At 61.7% G+C, this 18,844-nt stretch overlaps 1 protein-coding gene across 2 annotated transcripts in view; it reads right to left on the reverse strand.

The window, feature by feature from the left end:
* MAD1L1 (mitotic arrest deficient 1 like 1) overlaps positions 1-18,844 on the reverse strand; it is a 319,426-nt gene that overhangs the window by 62,211 nt on the left and 238,371 nt on the right. For both annotated transcript variants that reach the window (XM_030849542.3, XM_060285821.1), the window contains one exon: positions 1,875-2,082. In XM_030849542.3, the coding sequence (XP_030705402.1) occupies positions 1,875-2,082 (208 nt within the window). The remainder of the gene's footprint in view (positions 1-1,874; positions 2,083-18,844) is intronic.

The raw sequence follows: 18,844 nt of genomic DNA on the forward strand, positions 1-18,844 counted from the left end.
GGCACCTGGGCAGCCGACACCGCCAGTCCGAGCGGCATGGGGGGCTCTGTTTCTGCCCCAGGAACAGAAGGCCTGTGCTTTCCAGGCCGGGATGCCAGGACCCTCTCCGTCTGGCTGCTGCCGATGAAAAGTGCAAAGTGAGGAGTTTGTGTAGGAGCGCCAGCTGAAAGGCCAGGAGAGCAAAGCAGCACCCCGAGGGGGGCACGCGGGGGTCCTGAGCTCTGGGGGCCTCGCGCTGCGGCAGTAACCGTCTCTGCTCCGACCTGCGGTGGGGAGAGAGCTCTGTCCTGGGCACGCCTCTGCACGTTTCTCGTCGTGGTCATGACTGGATGCTCTGATCCAAGAGCCAGCCCTGCACAGAGGCCACCGCCCCCTCTGAAGACAAGATGGGAGAGACCGGCACAAGGTGTGAACGGGCATGCGCGTGCGTGTCCGCAGGAGGGCGTGCACTTCACACGACACGTGTGTGCTCACCGTCCATAAGCCCAGCACGCGACCTTGGGAGAGCAACTGAAGGGCAGCTGCAATCCTGTAAAACCAGGAGGCGCAGAGTTCAGGTGGAAGATGGCAGACCGCACTGATTCCGCACCGTGGGGTCACAGCTGAAGCCACGACGGTGCACGAACCCCCCATCTCACAGAGGACACTGGGCCGAGGGTCCTGGGACCACGACGCGCTCAGGATGCCATGGGAAGGGGGACAAGACGGCGAAGGACGGAACAGCACCAGGGAGCAGGGATGGAGCGTGGCTCCCGCAGGACGGCCGGGCTCAGCCTGGCTCTCGAGACCCTGCAGCTTCGGCGCGGGTGGTGTAGGGAACGCACAGCTGGGGCTCAAACTCAGGCCTGGCTGACCGAGCGCTTGGCCTCGTAGAGCCCCTGTGCCCCAGGTGCTGAGGGCAGCCTCCCACCTCCACGGTCTCACGGGGCGGTGACCGCTGACCTCAGGCACTTCGAGAAAGGCTGGTTCCACGCAAGGTAGACGGTGGAAGCAGATGGGCCGGAGGGGGGCTACACCTACGAGCCTGGCAACGGGCGACGCACAGACCCCTGCTCCAGACAAGAGGACGGCTGCACCCACTTCCCAACTCCAGCCGCAGTGGGCACGCGGGAAGAGATGACAGACATGGGAAGGGGAAGTGGGGAAGGGCTTCCCAGCGGAAAAGCCACTCAGAAATGCACGTGGCGAATGGCAAGAAAACAGCAGCCTGGCCCTCTCGACGCAGACGCCTGCGGACACCACTGAGGGGGCAGCGAGCAGAGCCCTCCTCCCAGCCACCCGTGGGCAGCAGCGCTGGGCACCCTCTGACAGCACAGCCTCCCCGTGGGGCCGGACTGGGTGACCCCTGGGAAAATGGAGCCTCCAGAGGGTCCCCTCCCTCCTCGGCACTGATGGACCCACCTCTCTCTGCACTAGGACGGGACCTGGTGACCGCGGCGTGCTGGGGACAGGCTCAGCGGTCACTGCACTGCCCTGGAGAGACGAGCTGCGAGGTCAGAGGCTGTGGCCCTGGGTTAGAACTGCAGAGCAGGCGAGACCCGCGTGACAGAAAAGGCAGCTTCCTGGGTTCCTCACAGACCCCTGCGGAGGGCTCGCTGGGTCCCTGAAATGTACTCAGATGGTGAAAGATGGCCCCCGCTTCCACGGAGTACTGGGTTTACTCACATGCGTAGAAACTGCTAAACGATACTAACTTGTTTCAGGGGTCGGCAGGGCTCCAGCCATCGGGTCCTCATCGCGCCTGTGTCACCTCCTGCCGCTCTGCAGGCCGGCACCACCAAGCCTCCCGCACAGCCCCGGGGATGCCCACAGCCTAGCTGCCTGCACGGGCTGGACAGACGGACAGACGGACGGACGGACGGACGGGGGCCTACCTGCCACCGCCCCGGACGAGGGCAGCCCCGCGGCGGCCTCCAGGTCGGGGGGGACGGCGCCGCCGGCCTCCAGGGCGTGGACCAGCTCCCGCAGCCGCGCGCACTCCTCACGCAGCCGCTGCCGGTCCTCGTGGAGCCGCTGCCTCGCCGCGCCGGCTGGGTTCAGGCTCAGGTGCAGCACCTTGGCTCTGCTCTGGTCGTAGTCCCCCTGCGGGACCACAGGCAGGAGGTCAGAGCCCCTCGTGGAGCGAGAGCAAAGGGGAACCCGAGCCCGGCCTGTGGGGTCCCAGCCCCCCTCCCTGGGCTGTGGCCTCCATTAAACGGGGGAGCAAACAGAAAGCCCACCCAACCCATCTTCAGAGCATCGTCAGAACTCGGCACACGAGCCCCCTTCTCTGAGTCTCGCCAAGTACCAGCTACCGGGAGGGAGGTCTCTTCACAGTGCGGCGCTTTCAGACACCATCAGCAAACACCCCAACGCCTCTGGGTTCTCGCCAGCCTCTCGGCGACCCTCCTGTCTCATGGTCTTTAAGAGTGGGACCCGTTTTTTAAGATTTAAAAACAAACAAACAAAAAAACCCAACTTACTAAAGCTGACGCTGAAGCAGAGTCCCCACGTGCCCCACACGGTCCCGTTACTGACACGTGACATCAGCCGTGCACCTGTTACAGTTCGCAAGCGAACACTGACGCCATCCTAACTGAACTCCCTACTTCCTTCTCAACTCCTTAGTTTCCTCCAAATGCCCTTTTCTGTTGCCAGATCCGTCCTGCGGGACCCCACGGGACTTTTAGCTGTCCGATTTCCGCGGCTCCTCTGGGCTGGCGGTTTTCTGGGCTTTGTTTTGGGTGACCTTCAGAGTGTGGAGGATGCCGCTCGGGCGTCCTGAAGATGCCCTGCTGTCGGGATGTGGCCGACACTTTCCTCACCGTTACCTGGGGTCAAGATTAGGGGAGGAAGACCCCAGAGGTTAAGTACCTTCTCATCACACCGTGTGGACGCTCCCCGCTACCAAGGTGACCCTGACCCCTGGCTGAAGTGCGGTTGTCCCCTTTGGACACACCCACACCTAAGGAGTCAGGGTTACGCTCCCTTCCAAGTTGACGAGACCCTCAACTGTCTGCGGACACAACCCACCTCTTCCCCTCCCGGCTGGTAGGAGCCCGCCAGCCACAGGGGAACAAGGTCAGCCCGGCAGAGTGTGAAGGGGGCCGGACATCAGGGGAGGCGTTTGATTAAGTGGGTGCTGAATGGCCTGAAATCCACACGCAAAACCCAGGGCCCAGGGCGGCTGTGGCGACCTTGTGGGAGAGGCATCACCGCACGTTACAAATCTGCAGTGACCGAGGCAGGTGCTGAGGGCCAGTGGGGAAAGGACGGTCTCCCCAGTACGTGCTGCAGGGTCAACTGGATGCCCACACGACCTTGGCCTTGACCTCACACCACACAAACATCACTCCTGAGTGACAGCAAAGCTACACGCAAAGGTTTAGGAGAGAATATAGGGACGTCGTTGTGACCCGGGAGTAGACGAAGGTTCTTAAACAAGGTTCAAAACGGGCTAAACAAGTGAAAGAAAAAATAAACTGGACTTATAAAAATGAAGAACTTCTATTTATCAAAAGAGTAAAAAGGGAACCAACAGAGTGGGAGATACATGAAACACATACAAAGAGCCCACACGGATAAACAAGAAAAAGCCAGACAGACCACACAGGGTGGGGGGTGTCCCCCACGGAGGACCGTGTGTCAGTGAGAGCGAGGGTCTGCACGCAGGACGACGTGGGCAACCCTCTCACACAGAGCGGAACAGACCAGCCGGACCTGGCGGACAGACATGGGGTGGCCGCTGACACCACAGGACGAGGTCGGGGCCAAAGGCAGAGCTGGGAGGGGACTCGGGTCTGTGCTGGTCTGGACGCTGGTGACCGAGCGCGGTCGGTGAGAGACACTCACTCCTGACGTGTGTGCTTTCCCGTACGTACACGTGTTACTCGATACGAAGCTTCCAGAGTGTGCACCAAGTGAGTTCATGGGTGCTTCCAGGCACAGGTCAGCTCTGCCTCAGCTTTCCAGGCGCGAGCATCAGTGAATCCCCCGCCCCGCAAAGCCCACTGGCATCGGGTTTTGCCACCAAGAGTCACCCCAACAGATGAGAAGGGCCCAGGCGGTCAGCAAACAGACCACCGACGAGTAAACTCAGGAGGCAGCGCCTCTGCTCCGCCCAGCTGCCGTCCCCACGGCTCAGCCCCGGGCGTCTGCCAGGAGGGGTAGCGCAGGTCGGAGGCTTCAGAGGTCAAGGTAGAGGCCAAGCCTCTTTGGCCGTCACTCCCTGGGCCTCCCAGGGCGAGGGCTGAGGGGGGCCTGGGCATCCCTCCCACCCGGTGCTGAGACAGAGACACGGGAGTGTCCTGGGCTGAGGGGCAGTGGCCCAGGCCCGGGCCCGCCCGCCTCTCACAAGGGATGCTGGGCCAGCTGAGTGGGCATCTCCCTCCTGTCCGGACACCGAGATTCCTTCCCGGACAACCCACCCTCCCAGCTGTGACTTCTGCCCACAGCTCCCTCTTCCGGGGGGCGGCAGAAATGGCACCCTTCACTCAGATCGTCGAATCCCCGGGGAGGGAGGCCAGGGGTGGACACTCACTCAGCGGAACAGTCCCAGCGCGGGAGCCAAGTTGTGTGGCCACCACTGGCCAGCCCTCGGCCAGCCGCCAGCTCAGAGCCCCCGAAAGTGACCCCAAAAGGGAGGGAGGGGAGCATGGAGACACCCCCTCCCTGCCGCAGGCAGAGAGAGGGCGGGAGAGGGGGAGAGAGCCTGGCGGAAGGCAGAGGGCTGGCAGCCGGCGCCTCCCAGGCTTCTGAGAACCTTGTAAAAACCTCGAAGGATAAAGAGACATCCTGGAACTCCGAGTGAATCACAGACTGTCAGGGTTGGAAGGGATCGTTATTTCATCCGATTCTAACACTCTGGGAGACACAGCCAGGCGTATGGAATCCATCTGCCCTGCGCACCCTGGCAGAGGGCCCCGCGGCAGACGGGAGGTGGGCCGGGTGCAGCGGGAACTCATGTTCCCCGTGGGTCTGGGGTCAGGGGGGTACAGGGAGAGGACGAGGGCAGATGTGCTCTGCAAAGGGCCGGAGAGCACATGCGTCAGGCGGTGCTAGTCACACCATCTCTGTCCTAGCAGGTCAGCTGATGGGGAAGGAAGGAGAGACGGGGGGGAAGGAAGGAGGGACGGGGGGGAAGGAAGGAGGGGGGGAAGGAAGGAGGGAGGGGGGAAGGAAGAAGGAGGGAGGGGGGAAGGAAGAAGGAGGGAGGGGGAGAAGGAAGGAGGGAGGGGGAAGGAAGGAGGGAGGGAGGGGAAGGAAGGAGGGAGGGGGGAAGGAAGGAGGGAGGGGGGAAGGAAGGAGGGAGCGGGGAAGGAGGGAGGGGGGAAGGAAGGAGGGGGGAAGGAAGGAAGGAGCTCTGGGCGCCGTGGACACACAGCCCCGCCCTGCACAGCCCCCTCCAGTGTCCCTAGAGCTGCTCTTCCTCATTTGTCTTCAACCCTTTAATCGTGCAAAGCAAAAGCGGGCTGGCAGGCTGAATCCACCGGGCTGCACCCCTCTCCTTTACCTCAGATATTCAAGGGTCCCCCTTCCCCCCAGGCCACAGGCTCTCCCAGTCTGGCCATGCTGACCACTGGCTTCACGCCCACCTCTCTGCCTGCTCAGGACTCACATGCTGACGCCCCGGGAGGGCCCGGGCAGGGAGCTGGGCACAGAGACTGACCCCAAGGTCACCAGTGACCCTTGGCCGAGGCGTTGGACCTGTCGAGCCTCAGGGTCATCCTGCCCAGCAGATGTGGGGAGAATCGGGGAAGACGGCACCTGGACATCAGGGTCGGGGGCAGGACGCTGCTGTGGAAACGCCTGACACCCCACGGGCAGGAAGGGGAGCTACCGCTCCCATCCCAGAGCACGGTGTCTGACCACCGGCTTCCCCTTGACGGGAATGAAGGAAAGAAAACACTGCAGTGGGTGACAGGATTGAAGGATCACAGGGAGAACCAGCAGGGCTTAACCAAACCAGACCAGACCAGACCAGAGGGGCAAATGCTCGCAGCTCTGATGAACTGGGGGAAGTGACAAGCCTGCGAAACCTGCAGGTGCCGAAGTGAGCGTCTGGCGCCGGAAGCCGGGGCCTCTGCTCCTGCCTCAGGGTTACTACACCCACAGCCCCACCCCCGGGACGGGACGAAGACGCTCCCTCTGCCTGCGCTGGGACACCGTGAGCGTGAAGGGCAGAGGGCCGCGTCATGCCCACCGCCCCCAGAATTCCCCGGCGAAGGCCCTGCTCGCCCTGGCTCCAGGCCAAGTGGGGCGTGAGGCCCGAGCCTGCAGGCGAAGATGCCGTGGAGCCTCCCTGGGATGCAGGCCGCAGGGAGGGAGGCATGGGGCCTCCAGCCCGGGAGGCGGGGGGGCAGCCCAGCAGGTCCACCTGCTGGAAGCAGTGCGAGAGCCCGGGAGAGACTGGCAGAGCCACCAGACAGACACTCGCGAGAAACAGGATGCCAGCTGCTTTAAGCCACTAAGCTGTGGGGTGTTTGTAACAAGGCAGCAGGTAACTGAAGGAGTCTCCTGAGGAGCGAGACGGAGCCCCAGCCCCCGACCCGGGGGCCCCAGGGTCCCAGCAAGGGGGTGGCAGCCCCCGGGCCCAGGCCTTTGTGACTCAGCCTCAAGTCCGGGTCACAACAGACAGGACAGCTGCACGGGGTCTGCTAACGCCATTCTGCCCAGGGAGTGAGAGTGTCCACGGCCCCTGGGACTCACACTCTGACCCTCAAACTTACGACCAGGCGATGGCGGCCAAGACAGCAGAGCCGGCACAGGGTCAGGTCGAGTGTCCAGGAAGTGCCCCTGCCTCTACGGTTGGCCAATGCTCGACGCGGGTGCCAAGGCCCCCCACCAGGAAAAGGGGCTGGACAACTAACTGGACACCCGCATGCAAGAGCACCAACCTGGATCCTAACCTCACACCAGACACGAAAACGACCTCAAAATGGATAAAACACCCTAAACATAAGAGCCAGCACTACACAACACGTGGAAGAAAATACAGGTGTAATGCTTCACGACACTGGATTTGGTCTCGGATTCTTCAACGTGACACTAGAAACAAGGAACAAAAGAAAAAGTAGACAAATTGGACGTCCTCAGAATGAAAGACTTCCTCAAAGCACACATCACCAAGGAAGTGAAAAAACAACCCACAGAGTGTTAGAAAACATCTGCAAGTCACTCATCTGGGAAGAGACTTGTATCCAGAACATATGAAACTCTTACAACTCAGCAACAACAGAAGAAAACAACAAAACCAAAACAAGCTTACGTAAAGACGGGCAAAGCACCTGAATAAAGCTTTCTCCAAGGAAGACTTACAGACGGCCAATAAGCACACAGAAGGACACTCAGCGTCACGCCATTAGTAAGCAGCGGAACGGAAAAAAAAGTCACAGTGAGACGTCACTGCACCCATCGAGGTGGCTAGAATGACAAAGTCAGTCTCAGCGAGGCAGGGAGAAACTGTCCTCCTATCGCTGCTGGGAATGGAAGACGGGGAGGCCCTTGCGGGAAACAGCTCCGCAGACAATTAAAGACAGAGCTACCACGTGACCAGCGATTCTACGCCCAGGTACACCCCCCAGAAGAATAAAAACACACGTCCACACAGCGACTTGCACACACATGTTCAAAGCAGCATCAGTCACGATAACCGCTCAAGTGTCCAGGAGCTGACGAGTGCACTGACACAGTGTGGTCCATCCGCACAACGGAGTACTAGTCAGCCATAAAAAGGAAGCCCTGACACCTACTACAACACAAATGATCCCTGAACACACTGCGCTCAGGGAAAGAAGCCAGTCTCAAAAGGCCACACATATGACTCCATTCATGGGAAACGTCCAAAACGAGGAAATCGATAGAAACCGAAAGCAGACTGGTGGCTGCTTGAGGCTGCAGTGGGGACGGGGGAGAGTGGGGTGACAGCGGAAGGGAACAGCGTTTCCTTTCGAGATGATAAAAATGTTCTGAAATTGTGCGGGGATGGTTGCTCATTATCTGTGAAAATATGAAAAACCACTGAACTGTACGCTTCAAAAAGGTGAGTTCTGTGATATGTAAATTGTATCTCAATAAAGCTGTTTTGAAAAAAGAGAAATGAAAGAAAACAGGGAAAACAAACAGTAGGACGTGTGTGGACGCTCCATCTGCTACCGAGAGCCTGGTGCGGCTCCAGGCTTCCCTCCACACGCCGCCCCAGCCTCCAGCGGCGGAGAGGCGCTTGGCTCCGCAGGAAGCACGTGCTGGGCCGGGCCGGCCTCGGGCCTGCAGGGGGTGCCGGCCCCACTGCTGCGGCACGGGCGCTGCCCGCCGCGCGTCTCCACGCCCCCGCGGCTCCTGCGGCAGCAGGTCTGGGCGGAACGACCTGGTCGATCCCGGCTTCCTGGCTTCGGCTCTCACACCTCCTCCAGCGCAAGGGCTCCTGCGCGGCCCCGCTGTGGCCTGGAACTCCACACCAAGACCCTACTCACTGTCAAGACCACCGTCCTCAGGGCAGGTCTTGGCACCTGGCTCTGACCAGCTGCCCTCCCTAAAATGGCCTGGCTGGAGCCCGGCCAGCCCAGCCGACTCAGGCCTGTGTCGCCTGCGGCCAGCCTGGACTTTCAGCACGGCCTTCCAGAGGCGCCTCCTGGGTGGGTTGCGACAGCCCTGAGGGGCTGGGGTTTGCCACAGACCCTGCCACCTGGAACCTTCCACTCGGTGCTCAGGAAGCCAAGGCTGAAGAGCCCTTTTGTCAGACGAGGGGGCCTGAGGCCGGCTGGTTCCCCCGGGAGTCTGATGGGCCTGGAATGGAGAAGCAGTACGGACCACGCGGCCAGATGCTGTTCCCCGGTGCCAGGGTGGACCAGTCCCCATGGCCCGGCTGGACTGGACACGGGCACCTCGGGGTACAAGGAGGCTACCCAGACCCCATCCTCCCTCACACAGGCCCGATGAGGCTGCCAGGGGTCAGGAGCCAACAGGACCACGTGGCCAGGCTGCGTGAGAGGGGGTCGAGGTTCAGCCCACTGGGGGCTCTGCTCTCTGCGCCACCCCTCCCGGAGCAAGGAGGCCCTCCCCGGCCACTCCTTCCTCCCCTCCTCCCTCCCTCCTTCCTTCCTTGGAGAGGAGGGAGGCAGGGGCTCCGTGAGGACAGGGCTTTGTCCCGCCCCCCAGACTAGTGAGGGGAGCCCCGTGAGGACCCACTGAGAGGAGGTGGCGGTGACGTGGCAGCACTAACGCAGAGCCCCCAGCACGCCCCCTCCCTGCTCCGTTTGTCCACAGCGCCTACCAGCTCGTGACGCTTTCAACTCTGTCCCGTCACCTGTCTCCCCCAAAGATTAGGGCGGCAGCCGCTGCGCGTCAAGTAAACGTTTGCAGGAGGAGTGGGTGACGGTTATGACTGCACAGTGTCCTGCGGTTGAGAAACCAGAGGCCCAGCTGGTGACCAGAACGGGGGAGTCGCAGGGCCGGCTGGCCAGGGCTTCCCGCTCCCTGGGTCCGGGGAAGGGGTGCCGGCCGTCATCCCGGGCACGCAGGGCCATGGGCACAGGGGGCTCGTGGCACCGTGAAGGGTGTGTCGGGGGGCTGGCGCCGCTGAGGCAGACGGAAGAACACGAACAAATTTGCTGAAATCTGCTGCTGCGTGACAGTTTTGAGGAAGAAAGGGGAAAAATGGCTCTAATCTTCTGCTAAAAATTTGTTGCCTTGTTTGATTTGCAGCTGAAGAAACTGTTGAGACACTGACGAGAATCTCAAAAGGAAAAGTTTTGAACCTTCCTTTGACGTGTGGGTGCAATTACTCGCTAAACAAAAACATCCCACTGGCCGAGGGGGTGGAGAGACGTCCCGGTCCGTGACTGCGGAGGAACGACCTCCGCGGTCCAGCTCCCCCTGCGCCCGCTCCAGCCGAGCCGGGTCCTCGGGGAGCCCGCACGAGGGGCTGGGCCTCGCGACCCGCACGCCCAGGGCACGGCAGGGCGTGCGGCAATGCTTCTCCCTGGGGCTGCAGCCAGCCCGCCGCCCTCCGCTCATGGACCAGTGGGGCTCCTTCTCGGGCTCAGATTCTGTGCTCAGACGAACAGCCATGTCCCCCTGAGTCCAGGCCACGGCTGAGTCCCCTGGCATCTGCCTCGCTCCTGTCTGTGTTCAAGTCCTGCCCCTAACCTGCTGGCGGCCCGGGCCTCCTATCTTCCTGGGCCTCAGTTTCCATCTGCTGAAGCGTGAGGGCAGTGAACTTGATCTGTAAAGACCTTCCAAGCCTAGCACCTGGGAGACCCGGATGGAGGACAGACCACCCCCCCCCCCCCGGGAGCCTGTGTGCCCTGTGGATGGACTGTGGCTGCCCCGGGCCAGGGAAGGGCTGCCAGGAGGGCGGACCTGCCACGAATAGTAAGAGACGCTGCTAGCAGGAGACAGAGGCCCACAGAGAGTTAAAAAGCCCGGTTAGACCGCCACCGAGCCTCACGCGTGTTTATAAATCCCCCGGCCTCAAAACGAAATCAACAGCTCTCCTGGCTGGAGGAAGACAGCTCAGGGAGAAAAGCGGGGGAGCTGCGGGTGTCCCGCTGGGCCGGAGTGGCAGGGCCGACCGGACCTCACGGATCGGGGGGGCGGGCACAGACCTCGCCAGCCCCGCCTCACCCCAGCCCGCACACCCGCCTCCGCGAGGCCCAGGGCTCCGCGACCTCGGGCAGGTCCCTCGGGCGCCCCACGGGCCGGGGTCGCTCGGTGCTCGCTGGCTCAAGGGACGCTCCCCGGCTCTGAAGCTGGGGGCACAGGCCCGGCCCAGCCCGATGGTGTGCTCACCGCGGGCGGAGAGCCTGTGGATCGGCGGGGGCACCACGTGACAGTGCAGGCCAGATCCCCCCCAAGACCCCCGGCACCAAGACCGAGAAACCGAGGCCCCTGCAGCCACCCTGGACCAGTCACGGGAGGGGTGAGGAGGGGAGGGGCCCCGGGCTGGAGGCAGGAGGGCCACAAGGGAGGGGTGATGGGGGCTTGCCCTGGGGACTGCCCCCTCACCACAGGCTCTCCGCGAGCCTCCTGCCGTGGGCCGGTGGCCACGTGGGCCGACGCCCTGCACCCCCTGCGCCCTTCGTGTCCCCTCGTCCCCCACCGCAGAGGCCTCATTCAGGAGCTGGGCACCTGGCACTCCTGTGGCCGAGGGCCCTCACAAACGAACACGCGTGGGCTGTCAGGGTCTACGAAGGGCTGCGAAGGTCCCTGACTATGCTCATGCTGCCCAGCCCCGGGGGACCGGCCACTGCGGCCGCCGACGGGCTGGGCTTGGGGAGGGGGCCCTGCCGGGCCTTGCCAGTTCCCAAACAGGCAGTGTGCGCTGGGGCTCTCCAGGCAGCTCCAGGAAGGGCGGCGCTGTGGGGAGCCATGCCTGCCAGGCCAGCACACGTGGAAGACCCTTCTCACACTACCCTCCGGTCGACCGTCTCCCCAGCATGGCAGGGCGAGTTTATCTACCATCAGCTGTGAGGCGCCACGTGGGGCCTGGACACACAAGTGAGCTTGGCAGGCTGTGTCCTGTGGCCGCTGCATGTCCCTTGCCCAGGAACAGTGGGGCCTGGGGAGGCTCTCACCCAGCCAGGCCCACTGCTTGTCCCCCTGCGGCCAGCAGCCCCCTCGGCGGAACGCCTGGAGGGAATCCACCCCAGTGAGGAATCTCGGGGCCCGTCCTGGACTCTTAGGTCCTGGCCGGGAGCTCTGCTGGAGTGTGATGTTTCCAAAGATGGGGGCGGGGGGGATAGGCAGGGAGAGCACCGGGGCCTTCGGCAGCTGGGGCAGGCTGCCCACGGTGCTCCCCACCACCAGGAGGGGTGGGACGGGTCTAGCTGAGCTGAGGCTGGGGTCACTCTGGGGTAAACCTCAACGCTCCCAGACTGCACCGGAGGGCAGCTGACATCCGGCAGCCAGTGCCGCCGCAGTGACAGAGAAATACCCTGAGAGGTGAGTGGAGCCGCGCGACGTCACGTCCCCAAGTGGGGCTGCACATCCACCTCTGCTCCCGCATGAGCCAGGTGGCTTGGGCCAGACCTCACGGAACCTGGAAAAAGGAAAAATGCCACCATCCCGGGATGGTGGGGTGGGGCGGGGCGGGCCACGGAGGCCCAGCCCTTCCTCAGCCCTGACCCCAGAGCCTAGCCTGGCTCCCCCTCCGTCTCCCCTTGAGGTGCCCGGAAGATGCCCCCAGGAGGTGGCCCAGCGTGTGGTCCTTGGGGCTGGCATTCCATTGCCCAGAACACGGATAACCCTGTACTAGTTCTGAGACTTGACCAAGCCGTTCCCTCTCTCTGAGACTCAATTTGCTCACCTATAACATGGGGACACTACTGCTCACCTTCCCAAGTCTGGAAAGATCAAACGGTCAGTGGATGTGAAGACAGCTGTAAACTGCATGCAACTTTGCTGGGTGTGTGACTGTCACCCACGATGACCATGGAGTAAAATCTGGGCTATATCTTGATGGGTACCTCTCACACCCTCCAGAGGCAGCCCAGAACGCCACGTGTCCGAGGACCCAGGCCTTCTGGAGACATCAGAAGATGGCCACAGGAAACCACCAGTGCAAACCTGATCCCCTCAGGAAGGAGGAGCGGGGACAACACCCCGCCCGAGGCCGCAGCGCACGGGCCGGGAGCACAGGGGCGGTGGCGCAGGACAGCCTGCCCCGCACGTCCCAAGGAGCCCCCTTGTTTGCCTCCCCCAGGGTGGCAGAGGGACAGGTGGACGGAAGATGGCGCTGTCCAGTGGCTGGTCGGTGCCCCCTACCTGGGAGGGAACGGCAGAGACCGCCAGGCCACTTCTGCATGGATGCAACAAGGTCCCACCTGCCGGGCAGACACAGGGACCCGGAGACCCTCTGTCCTGCCAACCTGAGCCAGACCCCGGCCCATCAACTCCAGGGCGCGGGGCTTGGCGAGCTCCCGGGACGTCTGTCAAGAGCTGAGGGCTCCACCAGTCTCACTGCGCAGGTGGGGGGCACGGCGGGAAAAGCGAGGAGAGAGAGCAGGACCCCCCGGAGGGTCCAGCGGCCCATCTGCCACCCTGTCCCAGGCCAGGTGAGGCCACACGTGCCTCCTCCTCCTGTGCCAGCGGGCTGCCCACACTCGTCCGCAAACGCTCCCGACCTCGGGCTCTAATCAGCAGACAGGGAACCGTTAGCAGAGCCCAACTACAGGACAGTCATCGCCTGCCGAGTCCCACCCCGCGTCCTTCAGCAGGGGACTGACTGTGAGAGACGCTTGTAAACAGCCCGCAGAGAAGGAATGAAGACAATTCTCATCGCCAGGAAGGCGCGACGGCGGCCATTCAGGCCGGAGACCAGCTTTGGGGGCCCCATCCCTCCCAGGGCCTCCCGCCCCACTGCCCGCCCCCTGCTGCCGCCATGGGGCCACCCTGCAGGCCCAGCAAGGTGGGGTGCTCCGGTGGTGGCTTTGGCAAGACTCTGGGCTGGGGGGGCAGCAGATATGGCTGAGTGGGGAGGTGCAGCCACTGACCGTGTGGCCGGGGAGGGGGCCTGGTTCAGCTGGCCAAGCTGCTCCCCGGCCAGCAGGGCCCCCCACCGCTTCTGGCCACAGGCTGAGCCTCTCCCTACGCTGCCGTCACATCAGGGCTGTGAGCAAGGCCCCGACAGCACCCACCGCCGCCCGGGCACCCGGGACCTCTTGGGAGGAAGAGGAGGGGAAGGAGGAGGAACACGCCTTCGTCGTTCGTCTGGCCAGTCTGGAGGCCGCTGCTCTGGCCCTGCCCCACCCCCGCCATTCCAGAGCAATGTCCTCTGAGCCTACCGACCGAGTGACCCGTGTCCCTGCTCAGATGCGCGGGTGAGCAGAAGCTCCGTCACGATCTCCCCACTACAGACGGCAAACGATAGCGGGCACCCTAAATCCACCCTGAGCCGTAGGAGCTGGCAGTGGGGGGCCTCGTGGGTCGGGCCGGCAGCTGCAGGACCAGCTGGTGAAGCGCGTGCACCTGGCCGGTGAGGGCAGACAGAGGGCCAAGCAGCCCCGGCGCCTGCGCCCTTGCCATGGACGCGGGCTCTGTGTTTCTCCCGCCAGGCCTCTGAGTTATATCAGAAGATGTTAAACAAAGCCTTAAAAAAAATGTTTTTTTGAATTGTGGTAAAATAAAACTTGCCATCTTAATCATTTTTAAACGTATTGCTCAGCATTAAGTACTTTCCCACTGTTGTGGAGCCGTCACCACCGTCTGTCCACAGAACTTTCCGTCTTCCCAAACTGAGGCTCTGTCCCCATTACACACTAACTGGCCCTCCCCCTCCCCCAGCCCTCGCCCCCACCCCCTACTTTCCATCCCTGTGACCCTGGCTCCTCCAGGGCGGACCTCACAGAAGTGGAATCACACAGTATCTGTCCTTCTGTGTCCAGGTCCACCCATGTGGTAGCAGGTGTCAGTTTCCTTCCTTTTTAGGGCTGAGTGATATTCCATTGTGTGGATGGACCACGTTTTGTTTCTCCACTCACCCATCGATGGACACTTTTTGGCTGCTGGGACACAGGTGTGCAAACATCCTCGGGGCACATGCCCAGAAGCAGAATTGCTGGATCACGTGGTGAACAAAGCCGCTTGCACGACTCAGTTACGGTACCGTCTGACACAGTGCCTTCAGGGTCTAGCGTCTGTGGAGGCACACTGTGCGGTCCCGTCTGACACAGTGCCTTCAGGGTCTAGCGTCTGTCCACAAACCCCCTCCACAAAACCTCCTGCTACAAGAGGCTAATTGGCCAGACTTCCCTTCCCGTTAGGGCTGCCAGGAAGCTCAGGCCCGACGGCCAGAACGTCTGGGATCTGTTTCTTGCAGACATCATGGTATCACCTGCCAGGAATTCTTTGTGGAACAGTGGGATCTTGTCCAAATAGATGTGATCACGGAAGACGGTCAGGGAGCTGACACAGTGAGTGCAGATGAACCCCAGGAGAGGGGCCAGGTGATGGCCCACCCCCAGGCTGATACCTAGCGCGTCTACACAGGGACCGGTGACACAGCCCCTCTGAGGTGTTGGGGCAAAGCCAGCAGGAACAGGAGAGTGAGCTCCCTCACGGCAGGAGGACGTGGGCTAGAGGGGACCCAATGGCAGACTTTAGATCCCCATCTGGTGTCGAGGGGACAGGAGCAGTTTGGGACGCAAATCCGGGGTGCTGGCTCTCCAGAAGTGGGTGACGGGCTGTTAAAGGGGCACGTGAAGCCGAACGCTCCACGGGCCGACACCTGGCGTGTGGGGCAGGGCCCGTGTCCTGCAACTTTGGGGACAATCCCGAAGAGACAGAACCCAGAGCTCGAGCAGGTTCTGTGTCTCCCATCCCAGTCCTGTGCACGGAAACTCCTTGAATGGAACGGACCCTGTGAGGACAGCTGGGTGTAGCAGGAGAAGCGCTGGGCCCAGAGTCAGGAGGACAGTCTGCTCCTGGCACTGCCCTGCGGGGCTCTGGGTGTTTCCGGGCAGGGCTGTCCCAATGCTGGGCTGCCCAGCTGTACACGGCTGAGTGGAGCTCTGGGGGCTGCACTGTCCTCCGTCTGCAAGGACCTCCTGCCTCTGTGCGAGGGCACTGCCCAGGGAGGGCGAGGGGACCCTCGGGCAGAAGCGGGTGCGCCCCAGCCCCTGCCACCCTCCTCACTGCAGCTGCGATGCCCCATGATCAGCGGTAAGAACACTCGACTTGCCTGAAGACGACCGTTACACGTCCTTTCTCAGCAGGCCTAATTTCCGGCTTTTTAAAGAGCTGGGTCCATATCTTTCCCATCTAGACACTTTGCAAGGACCACACGGGGGTGAAGAGCGGTATCACGGCCAAGTCCGAGAGCGCCGAGGCTGAAGTGACCGCGCGCGACAGCGGCCCGAGGCCGGCGGTGGCTCCGCTGGCTGTGCCGCGAGCCTTTTGTGTGTTGAGTACGGCCAGTGGTGGAGCAGGGCCGGACCAGACGGCGGAGGTCCCAGGGTGAAAAGAGCCCAATTCAGCGGCTCAGTGGGACCTGTCTGCAAATTCGGGGTCGGGCCTGCAGTCTGGGTTCTGAGGCCCGATGACACCCCCGGGCCCCGTGGCACCCAGCAAGGAGTCAGGAAGTTGGCATCCCCGAGGCCCACGGGACGAGAAGGGGCTTAATATTCAGGACACGTCATTCGTTGCATGAAAAAATCAACAGCCATCCGCGCCTGTGGACATCTCTCCACACAGACGCACAGCAGTGTGCTGGCTTTCTCAGGCCTCGGCTCCAACGGACAGGAGCAGCCTGGCACCGCCTCGGGGGGCTGGAGGGCTGGGCCTTTTCCTCCATTACGTGTCTTATCTTACATACAACGTTGAGGAAGGTGGGCCGGGGCAGCGAGGCCCTGGGACCCCTGGACCCCAGGCCCAGTGCAGCCGGACGCAGGGCGTACGTGGCACTGTAAGGAGGTTACGACCCTCAGAGGCGGCCCCCCATCTGCGTGCGTGACACGCAAGGAAAGACCCACTGATGGTGAAACAAAGGAGACAAGACACTGAGAAGCAGATTCGACAAGAAACGTGCAGGGTGAACACATCTGTGAGCTGTTCCCGCGGGGGACATGGACCCCAACAGACAGAAAGACACAGCGACGTCCTTGTGGGAGGGTGTGTCCAGGAGGCGGCCGAGCCCGACCTTCATCTCCGCTCCTCACAAGAGCCGGCAAGCTCTAGGCTGGCTGGTGGGGGAGCTGGATGTGCTGATTCCAAAGTTCATATAAAAATAAGCAAGAGCTGCCAGGAAAACCCTGATAAAGAAGAGTCACAGGGGCAGGAGATCACGGAGACCTGGCTGCGACCTGACACGTGGGCATCTAGCGCACGAGGGGGCAGACCTCACACCAGCGAGAAAAGACAGGCTTTCAATAAGTGGTCCAGGCGTCCCAGGAAGGGCCTCTTCCAAAAAACAGGCAGGTATCACACTTCCCACCTTGTAAAGAATCAAAACAAAATTCCAAATCAATCAGATCTAAGTGTAAAAAATGAAACCACCAGAAAATCAGAAGAAACCATGAGAGAATTCTTTTATACCCTGACACGAGAAAGGTAAAGACATGAACAAAAACCCAGAAGCTAAAAAGGAAAAGGCAATATATGCATCTGTATAAAATAAATTTAAAAGCCAAACACTTCTGCTTGGTAAAAAAACAGCACAAAGTCAAAAGACAAATGGTAAATTGGGAAAACATATTCACAACTTAAAATGAACTCCACTCCTTAATATACAAAGAGCTCCAAAAAACCAACAAGAACCAACAATCCATTTGAAAAATGGACCAGGACATTAACACATATAAACAGATTTAAAAATCCTCACTCATCTATGATAAGGAGACTGAAGGTTAAAACTACACTGAACTACCCCATTTCAGCTACCAGACAAGAAAAATCCGTAAGTCTGACGGTTGTAGGGAAACCGGCACCCTCACAGGTAGTGCTACGACACGTCCCACACGGTTCCCATTGGCCCTCAGACGACTGTCTGGCAGTGCTGCCGAAATAAATGCAGGTACCCACTGACCCCGCTCTCCCTTCTGGAAGCTTCTCCTACACACAGACTCGCACACACTGGAGACTCCATGTGTAGGGCACTTGCCGCGGCCTTGCTCATGAGCATGTTCCCGTTAACTGTCAGGGTTTAATACGTCATGGCACACGCGCACGGTGATGCGCCACACGCCATGTTAAAAACGAACAGCGCCTGCATATCAGTGGGAAAAGTCTCCCAAATGCTCAAAGACCCAAAAGCAGGCTGCAGAAACAGTTTGAAAACAGACTCTTGTCTTCAAAGGAGGGCGGGCAGTACAAATAGGTATTAGGGGAAATAAACCCACCAGTGCGAAGAAGTTACCGTGTGAGAGGAGCCAGACAAGACGCCTCCTGTGCGCGACTGGCCTGACGCTCGCCACCCTGGGCAGGCATCCCAGCCTCGGGCTCCCCGCGAAGGAGCTGGGACTCGGGGGGGGGAGGTGAAGCATCCGCCCAGGGCCCAGTGTCTGTGAAGCAGGAAGTCACATCGGGACGTGTGTCCTCTGGAGCCTACCTCCTGGGTGCTCTGCCCTGCAGTCGCCCACATGTGCCCTGGCGTCCTTGTGCCCCAAGAACACCGGCTGGGAGCCAGGCGAGGTCACTGCACTCAGCTCACAGCCCAGAGGAGGGGTGACGCCACAGCTGGGTCCCGCAGACGGGCAGGGCCCAGGGGCAGACAGAGCAGGTCGTGGAGCCTGGGGAGGGAAGCCGGCTGGAGGGCAGCCTGGTCTTGACTCTAGGAAGCTCTGGTCCCGCCACCATGGCGGGCGGGGTTGCGGGGTGGAGGCTGCCGGCCCTGTGGTCCTCACACAGACCACCCAGGCTTTCAGGGCAGAATGGGGGCTGCTGGGCAGGGAGGCCTGGACCTCCGCTGGGGAGCTGGAGCGCAACTTGGGGCAGGGGCCGGGGTCTTTGGAGCTGGGGGACGTGACCATGTCACCTCCCGCCGTGTGGCAGACCAGCGGCTCCTGTGACCCGGGCTTCATCTGCTCAGTGGGAATGGCATCCCTGCCTCAGGGCCCGTGGCTGTTAGGTGAGAACGTAGGCAGGGTCAGGGTCAGTGGTGCCCCACGCGTGCAGTCAGCAAGGAGCCGTGACCAAGTTACAGCCAGTGGGAGGGAGTGGTGCGTGTGGCAACATCAGTGCTGCCCGCGCTGTGGCCGCCGCCGGCGCCGTCCAGCCCACACCCCTGCCCTCTGGCCGCTCAGCCGGCGCCGAGGACGCAGGTGCTCAGGGCGACATCGTCCCAGGGGATGAGCCTTCCTCACTGGAACCAGGAACAATCTCTGGGACTCAGCCCTCGCCGGGCATCCCCAGCACCATGGCCCGCAGTGTTCTG

This window comes from Globicephala melas, chromosome 15 (assembly GCF_963455315.2).
Source record: "Globicephala melas chromosome 15, mGloMel1.2, whole genome shotgun sequence".
NCBI classification, from domain to species: domain Eukaryota; kingdom Metazoa; phylum Chordata; class Mammalia; order Artiodactyla; family Delphinidae; genus Globicephala; species Globicephala melas.